Genomic DNA, 11922 nt, shown 5'->3' on the forward strand with positions numbered 1-11922 from the left:
ATTGCTCTCTTATATGGTTTTGATGTTGTAAGAATCAAAAGCCTGACTTGGTACTTAAATTTATTACAGAATACATATATATGAAGAAAACACATAAATTGACACCTAGTGTGCAATAACCTTTCGTTTCTCTTTTAATATTGGTTTACTTGATCAAAGCTTTGATCAGGTAATTTTTCAGAGGGGTTTTTTTTTTTTTGTTTTTTTCACTCCCTTCCACCCTTGACTGAATATTTTGATATTTGTAAGATGATTGTATTATAAATACATTACCACTTTGCTTAAGTAGAAAAGGTAGCATGCAGCATGATGCACAACATCGAATGGAATTATGAGACAAATGAAATGCATATCTTCATTGGACAAGTTACCTGCGCGATCATTAGATAAGTAAGAGTAGCCATTTTGTTCAGGGACAGGGCTATGATGCACCGGGATAAATATGATATATCATGCATTAAATATAATAGGGGAAAGTATGCTTTTTTGTTTTTAAGGTTTTCGAAAATTTTCTAAAACATCTTTAATATTTAATTCGATTTAATTTTGTTCTTATCGTTTGAAATAACTTTCAATGATATCTTTACTATTAAATTTTAGACAATCAACTGTTAGTCAACATTTTAATTCCAAAGAAAGAAGATATTAGGAGGCCGGCGGTGGCCAAATCTAGTAGGTGATGCAGAGGCGAAGGTGGCAATGCGAGTCAGATCCAGAAGGTGACATAAGGTGGAGGTGAAGAGAGGAAGAGGGAGAAGGAGGAGTGGCGACGACACTCAGAAAACGAGGGCAAAGAGGAAGAGGCTGACGAAGGAGGTAGAGGTATGCGGAGAAGGAAGTAGTGGTAGAGGTAGTGGAAGAGGAGATACGATGAAGAAAGAAAAGAAAGCAGCGACGAAAAAATAAATTCTATTAGATCAACACTGTTAAATTATTTTCGTGTATTATATCCAAGTTCAATTTTCCATCTTATGTCCTCCTAGTGGGATTTTTTTTTAAATAAATAAAATAAATTTTTTATTTATGGATATAAGTAATTTGTAGTATTTTTATTAATTTGTACTCTAGAAACGTGTTTATTTCGTTTACACTATAAATAAGATACAGTACGTAAAATTTTGAGCAGCTATAAAAGGATTTGCAACCATTTGTATTTTTCACAAATATTTCAATTCTTCTCTTTCGGTTTTCTTCCAAAAGTTAAGAAAAAATGTCTAGTGGTAGTGGATATATGGTTGTAAGTGTGTATCCCAATTGTCATATGAAAAATAGTGACACTGTGGTGATATTTGAGTGTGATAATTTTATTCTGTTGTACACTCGGAGAGTAAAAGTTCTTTGTCCGAGCTAAATAGTCTAATATTTTGGAGCATTGGTGCTAGCGGGAGAAAAGAGGTTGGAAGAATTGAGTATAGGTTGCTAGTACCGGTGGAAAATGGACTTTTTTTTTTATTTCGTCTGTTTTGACTCCATGGCGATGAGTATGTGTGTCCCATGTTTGACATCAACGGGAGAATCATGGTGAAACAAGTGATGGAGCTTTTTGCGGAGGTTGATGATGTTGGTGGCGGTGGATCTGACCATTCGAATTTTGTGCAAGATGACCCACTTCTTGCACCACCACCGTTATACTGTACTAGTCCAGCGGAAGACATGGATGTGGACAGTAAAGAGGCATATGAGGAGTATGTAGCCAATAGCAATGATAGTAGTTCTTCTGAGGATGATGAGGAAGGGGAGTTTGTACCAGAGATTCTGGTCGACACATCAGTTCGGTATCTTTTGCCTGCCTTGCAACCAATTCCGGCCTTATCAATTATAACCGATCACTATCATACATTGCATCTGGATGCGATGCACGAGGAAACTCCATTTTCCTATATGGGTGGGGACGATTACAACATAGATGGTGGTGTGGAGTTTATGGTTGGCCACAGATTCAAAAGCAGAGAGCCAGTATTGCAAGGTGTGAAGAATTACAGTATTCGTAGAAGTGTTGAGTACCGAATCGTAAAGTCGGATCAAGTTTAATTGTTGTTTATATTCTAATTTATCATGATTATTTTGGTTATAAATGCCTGCCATGTATATTTTATTTCGTTAGGGAGGTGCTTAGATTTGGAGGTGCACATACCTGTTTAGCCCCCACCATGTCTTAGGACCATCGATAGTTGGACAATAATCTCATTTGTAGCTTGCCCCTCATACAATTCGGCCCATCAGCCAATATCTATGTTCTACAAGGGACAGTTAAGCAAAGCTATCACTTCATACCCTCGTACGTAAAGATCTGGATGACAAAGCAAAAGACAATTGTGTAGATATATGATAATTGAATAGAGTCATATAATAAAGTACCGAGGTTACTCCAAACATTGCAGAATTATTGTCCCAGAATCGTGTCTAAACAAGATATACATAGTATTATTTTATTTACACTATAAATAAGATAAGTAATAAAATACAAATCAATAAAAATGCTTTAAATTATTTATATCCATAAATAAAAAATTTATTTTATTTATTTTAAAAAAATCTCCTCTCTAGTGTAGAGCACAGCCAACCAAACTACCACATGTACTGCGGCACCAAATCAAATTTTCAACGTAAAGTCGTAAAGTTCAAAAGTGAAATTCCAAGTTTCCAACCATCAGCAGTGCATACTTATCTCTCAACTTTCAGGGTCTAATGTGTATGAGAAAATAGAAATGTCTTAATAAGATGGTACCACTAAAAATGTTCTGAAAAAAATTTTTGAACGTAATAAAATTATTTCTAAAATATTAAATGATAACAATATTTTTTAAAAATTCAAAAATATATTATTTTTTATAAAATATTCCTTAAGATTTAACGTGATTATCTTTGAACCCTTCTTCTAAGTCCCAAGAACTAAGATTAGTATTTTTATTAAATAAAAATTAAACATAATAATTCGGTCCCCAGCAAATCATAGAATGATTCATTAAGAGAAGGAAACAGAAGTCAAATAAAAAAAATTAAAATAGATTTTTTATTTTAGCTTTATTTAATAAAAAAATTATTTATCAAATGCTTCCTTAACAACTAAAATTTTTTAAAAAAGATTTAATAGCAATTAACAATTTCAGAAGGACAAATTTCAATTCAAATAAATCAAATATAAAATTCTATCATTGATTCTTATTTGTCAAACATTGTCATTGGCTCCTATTTGTTAAACATTATTGCTGAAATAATTATAAATTATCAAAAAAATATTTAATAAAAATTAAATATTTTTAAGATAAAATTGAATTAACATATATAAAATTTTGGAATATGTTTGAAAAAAAAGACCACTTATGTAATGTAAAGAAAAAGGATATTTTTTGTTTTTAATATTTTTAAAAAATTTTAAAAATACCTTTAATTTTTAATTTGGTTATATTTTTTAAATATTTTAATTTTACCCATTTCATTTATTTTTTAATTTTACCCATTTCAGAAGATGGTGGTCTTAGAATACAAGTATCATTCCCATGGAAAAATTAAGCACCGGTAATCATTCCTTTGTTAGATCGATAATTTTGCCAAACCAATCCAATGTTTTATGTGATTTACTATTTAGTTACTTTTTTACTATTAGAATTATCTATACTGAAATTTTTCATAATAAAGGTAAATTTTTTATGTGTATTATTTACTATTTAGTTACTTTATATAGATCTCTCTCTCTTCATGTGCGTCTATGTTGTTCATTTGTTCATAGGGTACTTCTTGCTGCCAAAAGTTCAGGCAACTAGCCGAAAAGCAGCACACACTCACCCTTACATTATGACATTATGTGTCTCTATATAGAAAATATTAATGTAACTAATAAAAATATATTATATAATAATTAATTTTAATAATTTATTTTAATATATAAATAATATTTTTAAATTGAATATAACATGTTATGAATTTTGCTGGCGATTGTTCTAAGCAAAGTCTTTAATGAGCTAAACATAAAAGTTGTTATATTATTGGTGGTTTCTATTGTAAAAATATTATTAGTGAAATTGATCATTAAAAGATTAGATTTAATTTTTATGGGTTATATATAAATTTTTTATATATATACCTAACAATATATTATTACATCAGCAAAAATGATTATTTTTATACTTATTAATTGAATAATAATCTAAATATATGATTTGATTTTATAAAATTTTGTTCATTACATTCAGTCAAAGTAAAAGATAAAAATAAAAAAAGGTTAAATTCAATATTAATAACTAAAGCTTCAGTTAGTTTATTCATTTTTGTTTAGATAGTTATTATCTTTATCTTACTAATGTATATCTTTGACAGAATAATTAAGAATTTATATCTTGTGTTAATATTACATTATCTTCTCACATATTTTGTGTTCGAAATGGATATATTATAATTATTTAAATGGCATGTTTTTTTTTCTTTTTTTACTTTTAAATATCAATTCAATTACCTATTCAATTACCTATATAGGACTTTTTTTTTCAAGATAATTCTTTTTATTCCTTGAATAATAAAGTTGGTCTAAAATCGGACATCACACATAATAATGCCCCACATGAAAAAGTTCTACCAATCAATTAAACAACTATGTAACCGAAGTAATAAAAGAAAAAAAAAATGTATAGAGAGTCAATAGTTTTAGTGTATAATGCTACAATAGACTTAAAAAGAAAGGTATTTTTAAAATTAAAAATCAGATTTTTAATTAATTATTTAATAATTATTTAAATTCAGATTTTGAAATTTAAAAAATTAGGATTAGTAGTTAAATTCATTCACATTACATATGGTCTCTACACCCAAATTCTAGCAGAGCCGTCACCCTCCATCTGCTATCTGCACCCACTCTGCGCCTCATAGTCCCCCTCTCTCCTCATAGTCGGCGGCAACCATCCGGAGACCAAGTAACCTAAACTTCAGCACCGCCGTCTCCCTCCTGAAGCAGCGTCATCTCCGTTTCGTGGTCAGCAACGTCCCGCCCTCACCGCGAATATAATACTTTCCTTCCCCTCACGTAACCATGTCGCCGACACTGCCGCAGACTCTAACCGACGCCGCCACGGGTTCCTGCATACGCCGCCAAAAGCTCAACGACACCGCTGTTTGAATTAACTGTGTGAGTATGGTAGATGTAACGTACGCGTGCTTGAAGACAATATCAAATAAAATACTCAATTGCTTACTTTTGATTCTCACTCATGTCTCCTCATCTGTTCAAGCTTTTTTTTTATTTTTTGTTTCTCCAGTTCTATGGTTACATCAAATCATAAGACTCATATGTCAAATTATACATTTTTTTAATAAAAATTAAATTGTTGGATGATCATAGTTGTTTCTTCTGTTTATTCATCATCTTCTTCTATTTTAATGGTCAATTTAGGATGATCATTTTAGTAGGTATGCGGATGGTTATTTTAATTTTTATGTAGATGATTATTTTGCTTGGATTGGATTTAATTATATATAATTAAATTATGTAAGATGTTCAATTCATTAGGTATGCAGATGATTATTTTTATCCTTAAGTGGATGATTAATTTTAGTAAGGGTGAGTGGCGTGTGGCAAGCCAAACAGCGACGGTGAAATGGGATGATTATTGATGAAGGTGGGAGTGGCCGCCGGTTGAAAAAGAAGAGAGTATTGGAGTGAAATGCTTTAGTAAATTAGGATTTCAGATGATAATTTTTTTGAAATAACTAATTGAATTTTTAAAAAATTTGAAATTTGAAATTAGGGAATTTGAAATTTGATATGAAATAACTAAATGAGAATTTTTGAATTTAGATCATCTGTGAAGTGATTTTTATTATTTATTTCTATTGGGCTAAATAACCAACCCATTATACACATTGACAAAATTCCTCATTAATTTCTTAATAGAATTCAAAAAGAAATAGGTAAGGTCATCTTTAAGAAGGAAAAATAGGAAGACAAACTTTCGAACAGTGTGAACAACTTCTACGAATAACTTCCACTTACTTTTAAAGATTTGCTCATTTCTGAATTTTCAAATCTGTTATGCTAGGTTAGACTACCTATATAGAGCTTGAATCTAGTATTTTCAGTTAAATTATCCCAGCCCTACCACCTGAGCTTAAATTAAAATAATTATATCAAGTGTATACTAAAAAGTAATATTAAATTAATTATTAATATAAAATATATATAATAATTAATCTTTAATGTGTATTGTTATGGGGTTTACCTGAAACCAGATTGTTAGGCTCAAATGGGAGGCTCAAACGTTTAAGAATGGGGTCTCCGACTTGTCCTATCTTAGGGAGCTGCCGTCCAAATTGTATGTTTGGATGGATAGGGGGTGGTACCTACAAGACACTCCGATGCCTAAGTCAGCAAAGAGGTTAAGCAGATTTAAGTGTATTGGACTTAGATTTATCTGAGTATGTTAGTGTATTTATAGGGGATGAACTAATAACCACCGTTGCAGTAGTTCCACTTTTGATGGTGAATAACCGTCCCTTTATTTTAGAATTATTGAGATCTTTCTTCTAAAAGTGGTGAGAGATTTAAGAAGGTAGTTACTCACTTGGATAAGTGACAATTGCCTGCTTGCGTTGATCCCGACCTCTTTGAAAAAGTCGGACGAGTGACAGAGGCCAACCTTTTAGATTAGGCCTCTTATCTTAATTGAGTCTGTCTTATATTTTAGGTCAGGGTATGAATATGTATATAATAATTTTTAATTAAAAATATTAATTGCAAATTAAATCACTCTTCTTTCAATGCATTAAATTTTCTTAAAGCTTTCTCTTTATTCTAAGAGAAAAGGACAATTTAATCCCTGACCTTTTAAGCCTCAGACATTTTCGTCCCTGAGCATTGGAAAATACATTTAAATCCCTGACATTCCTAAAAATAAGACCGATCAGTCCCTCCGTCCATGAGCCACCCTCAGAGCGGACGGAAAATGCTGAGCTGGCTCCCCCTATGCTTATCTGGCTCAACGGCGTTCCCACGTGACACGTTAGTGGGATGAAGGTTTTGAAAACGGGACACATAAGTCCCTCTCACTCAAGTAAAATGACTACATTGTCCTTAACCATAATTCTATCCTCACCGCCTCTCTCCTCTTCACCTGCGCAGCCCCCAACCCTCCTCTCCTCACTCTTTCTGCCTTCTCAACTATACACACACAAAACAAATGCATTCACACACATGGAAGAGAGATTCGAGAAGGGAGATGCGTCGCCGGTAGGGTGTGGGCCGCCGTCACGCCATCGTCAAGCTGGAGAGAGGAGCCGTCGCCGCCACGCCTCACCGTCGATCTCCTCTTCACCTGCGCAGCCCCCAACCCTCCTCTCCTCACTCTTTCTGCCTTTTCAACCATAATAAAAGAAGAATGGATTTTGGCTTTATAAATGAAACCAAACAAAAGAAGCCAATAATCTCAAGGGGGAAAAAATTTTCTGGCCACAATGATCTTATTTCCGGTTAAATAAAAATTAAGCTTTTTTATTGCCGTGTTTTCTTAGCCTTCCAACCATGCATCAAACAATTTAGTCTTCAAAAAGAACCAAAGAAACAAGAAGAATTTTTAATACATAAATATGTCGAGAAAAGCAAGAAATTCGATGGAGCAATTGAATTAAATTGTGAGAAGATGAAGGGAAGGGGTAACCGGCACAACTCTTCTCTTTCATGAGCTTGTAGATGAGAACGGAGATTCCAAGGGAGTGGACAGCTTCAGCGGCGACAAAAAGGTTGTCATGATCGTGAACGATGAAGCGGAGAAACACGAGCGCCGCCATGCCCGAAACGACGGCGAGAAAAGCCTTTACCTTCGGAGGCTGCCGCCGCACCCATGTGGTGACGGCGTGGATCGACTTTTTCGGAGGCCTCATTCCTCTTTTGAGTCTCAGAGAGAAGCAAAGAGTTTTCAACTTTTTTCCTTCTAAAATCTGAATTAGGGCGTAATTTGAGATTTATGCACTTCAACGGTTCAACTCTTCCTGCGCAGGTGAAGAAGAGATCGACGGTGAGGCGTGGCGGCGACGGCTCCTCCCTCCAGCTTGACGATGGCGTGACGGCGGCCCACACCCTACCGGCGACGCATCTCCCTTCTTGGATCTCTCATTCATGTGTGTGAATGCATTTGTTTTGTGTGTGTATAGTTGAGAAGGCAGAAAGAATGAGGAGAGGAGGGTTGGGGGCTGCGCAGGTGAAGAGGAGAGAGGCGGTGAGGATAGAATTATGGCTAAGGGCAATGTAGTCATTTTACTTGAGTGAGAAGGACTTATGTGTCCCATTTTCAAAACCTCCATCCCACTAACGTGCCATGTGGAAACGCCGTTGAGCCAGGTAAGCATAGGGGAAGCCAGCTCAGCATTTCTGTCCGCTCTGAGGGTGGCTCATGGACGGAGGGACTGATCGGTCTTATTTTCAGGAACGTCAGGGATTTAAATGTATTTTTCAATGCTCAGGGACGAAAATGTCTAAGGCTTAAAAGGTCAGGGACTAAATTGTCCTTTTCTCTTATTCTAAAGTGCAACTCCAATGACTTTTAACCTATTATTATCATTATTATTATTATCATTATTTTGGGAAAATTTTAGAACAAAAGGAGCACACATCATAATTTTGAAAGGGGCGCTACGAAACGTACAAGGTACATGCAAAGTACATAAAGTGTAGCGTACCGCCCTTAGTCAATCATCATAAGGACACCTCAACGCTGTAGTAATAAACTAATAATTGACTTGAATTTTTTGTATCTATTGTGTATTCATATTTATTATTATATAGAATAAAGTGTAATTCTTAGTTTAACTAAGAATAACATTTTATTCTATAATAATAAAACAATGAATACATAATAAATAGATATAGAAGGAAAAATAAAAGAACTAGAAGAGCGAGTAGGTCATTCCTAAGTGGACATCCCCCAAAGAAGGAATTGATGGAGAAGTAGTTGAAGGAATAGGAATAGCAGACTCACGAGTAGTCACTACTACTCCATAGCTTGGACTAGTCTCATTCATGATGGGACACAATGCATTCATGCAACCTTCTTGTTTGTCAAATATACCTGAAAGTTCACCATAATTATTACTCTTATTATTGCAATCCCAAGATGATTGTTGCTCATCCTGATTGTTCCAGAATATTCCTTGACCATCAAGTTCTTCACCACCATAGTAATCTGGTGCCATTGTTCTCACGTGCTTCAATGCCTCCATGGTGTTTGTGTTAATGCTGCTAACAACATTTTGGTCACTAGGAGCTGAAGCAGCACTCATGGAGGAGTTTGAGGTATTGTTGTTGGTGGGAGTACTAGAAGAAATAGGTCTGAAACAATTCTCTGGAACAATGCATTCCAGATAGCCAGAATTTGTGGAATCAGTGGCTGAGAAGAAGAACAAATTCTCATCGCTCTTCATCACCAAATTTGAAGGGTTCTCATCGTCGACAAGGGAAGTAATATCATCATCAAGTTGGTGAGACATGATGCAATTCTGATGAGTATTGTTGAGGAAATAATCTTGTGAAGGTGGCAAAACAACTTGTTGATGATGATGAGGATTATTATCCATAGAGTTGAGAAGATTATTACCATTGATGGTGTTGTTTTGTGTGGTTGTGTAGATGAAGTTTGTTCTTGCTAAGCCACCTTTGATGGAAAGAGCAGCTCTATCATAAGCAAGAGCAGCTTCATGAGCAGTGTCAAAGGTTCCAAGCCAGTGTCTCTCTTTGGTTGTAGGGTCTCTGATCTCAGCAGCATATCTTCCCCATGGCCGTCTTCTCACACCAAGAAATCTTCCTGGTTCTGCTGATTGCTGCTTTCTTCTACCTCTTCTCTCAGTGCCACAAGAAGATGAAGTGTTGCGTTGTAGAATAATAAGAGTTGATAATGAAGAATTATTCATGTGTTCTTCATGTCCTTTGAGGTAAGTCTGTGAGGTTCCAGAGGAGGTGGACATGGCTATAGGAAAGACAAGTGAAGTATTGAGTGTATAATAAGGTTAACGATAGATTATGATCGAATTGAAGTTGTGAGGGCTATTTATAAAGGCTGATTTTATGTTTCCTTCTACCTGTTATCTATCTTTTGTTTAATTGACAAATTTTAAATACTTAAAAATTATTAATTTTTTTATATTTTTAAATTAAATATTAATTATTTAACTTTTTTTACAATTAAATACCAACTGTTTATAAATAAATTAAAGGGACTTGGACATTATTCTACAGATGTCATTCATTCTTAGCTTTCAAACACTATTATGTAATATATATAGACTGTTCTTTCCTTTCCACCCACTTTTGTTTTGTTTTTTGGGTTGTTTCTATTAATTTATTATTAAATCTCAAAAGTCCTAATCATCCTTCATCCATTTAGTGAAAATCATGCCGGTCTAATGTATACTTGTGAATTCTTTTTGGACATTCTTAAAAATATTATCTAAATAAATATACTGTTTTTGCTATATTATATGAGTAAAAACACATACTCTAATTTAATAATAGAAAATATATATATATGTTAGGTCAGTATCTAGATTAAAGAAGAGTAACTACAAATTGTAAAAAAGGAGTAGTGTTCAAATAACAGAAATCATCACCGTTAAAGACTAACAAATGAGCAGCAGCGAAGAAATAATGATTCACTTCACTTTATAATTACTTTGATTCTATCATATTTCTTCTGAAAATCGTAAATTAGATCAACTTATAGTAGCGAGCTAACTATTGCATCATGTGTTCTCGCAAGGTGTTTATCTATGTCCCTTTTTTTTTTGAATATTAATTTTATCTAAAATATTAAAGACAAAATAAAAAATATTCAAAAATAATTTTGATATAAATAAAAAATATTAAAAATAAAATTTAATCAAATAAAATATTAGAATTACTTTAAAAGTATATAAACGTTAAAAGACACCAAACATACTTTACCCCAAAATTAAGGTGCACACTACAATACAGATCTAAATTTACAGAGATTCTCGTAGAATAACTTTCCTTGCGACACGTGCATTTTGTGGAGCAGCTTGGCATGCAGCGCTGGCTCAGGAAATTGGCTTAGCTAGTTGGCTAGGCATAAATAATTTCTTTCTTAACGCAGGGGAAGGGGTACAAAGAAGGGTGTGAACCTACAAATAGTGGAACAATATTTTTCTTTTCTTTTTTATAGTGTAACCTAAAATTTAAAGAAAAATATTTGTTGTTTATTCTAATTCTTAGTAAAAACTTAAAAGTAGAAATAGATAAAACACTAATACTTGAACTAAATAAGTATATTAAACAAGGCTTAGTTTTGCCTAAGATATCTTGTGTGATTATATGTAATTTTAAATATTTTAATTTTGAATATTTTTTTCTGTGAAGTTTTTTTTAATTATATTATATATATAAATATATTATTTATTTTATTTTCAATATATATTTTATATTTTAACATGTATTTTATATTGATAGCTGATTTTAGTGTACATCTAATATGATTATTAAATGATATATTCTTTTTTTATAAAAATTAAATAACATTTATTTTAGTCTCTTTGATTAAAATTCACTTTTATAACTAACATTTATATGATTAATAAAAGATTTCAAATAAAAAAATTAATTATCCAATTTTATTTAACTTTTTTTAATTACTTTGAACTTTTTACCAATTATAAAAAGTATAATTCAGAGTGCACTGTATTAGCTATAATTTTCACCGTAATAAATTGTATTTAATGAGTTAAAAAAAATAAATTAAAAAAAATTCTCAATTTGTCATGTCAGTTTTATTATTGAATGTATTACCTCAATTTTTATATAATACTGGTGTATACTTGTGTATGTACCCGTGCAATGTACGAAAAATATTTAATTTTTTATTTATATCTAAAATATTTTTAATAAAAATTAACATATTTAACTTTAAATTAAGCTCAATTTATTTTTTTATT

At 32.6% G+C, this 11922-nt stretch overlaps 2 protein-coding genes across 2 annotated transcripts in view; one reads left to right on the top strand and one right to left on the bottom strand.

Moving 5' to 3' along the window:
• Positions 1–104, top strand: part of LOC107468156 (zinc finger CCCH domain-containing protein 58) — a gene marked incomplete in the record, with an annotated part of 6374 nt that extends 6270 nt beyond the window's left edge. Inside the window, 1 exon segment of the mRNA XM_016087401.3 lies at positions 1–104.
• An 8764-nt stretch (positions 105–8868) lies between these two features.
• On the bottom strand, positions 8869–9956 carry LOC107468049 (ethylene-responsive transcription factor ERF086-like). The gene has a single exon (XM_016087292.3). The coding sequence runs from the start codon at positions 9940–9942 to the stop codon at positions 8869–8871; it is 1074 nt and encodes a 357-aa protein (XP_015942778.1). The 5' UTR covers positions 9943–9956.
• Between the last annotated feature and the right edge of the window lie 1966 nt (positions 9957–11922).

The sequence above is a fragment of the Arachis duranensis genome, chromosome 10, assembly GCF_000817695.3.
Source record: "Arachis duranensis cultivar V14167 chromosome 10, aradu.V14167.gnm2.J7QH, whole genome shotgun sequence".
Classification (NCBI taxonomy): domain Eukaryota; kingdom Viridiplantae; phylum Streptophyta; class Magnoliopsida; order Fabales; family Fabaceae; genus Arachis; species Arachis duranensis.

Excerpts from the sequence above, each read along its gene's own strand:
- LOC107468049 (XM_016087292.3), bottom strand. The coding sequence starts at position 9,942 with ATGTCCACCTCCTCTGGAACCTCACAGACTTACCTCAAAGGACATGAA.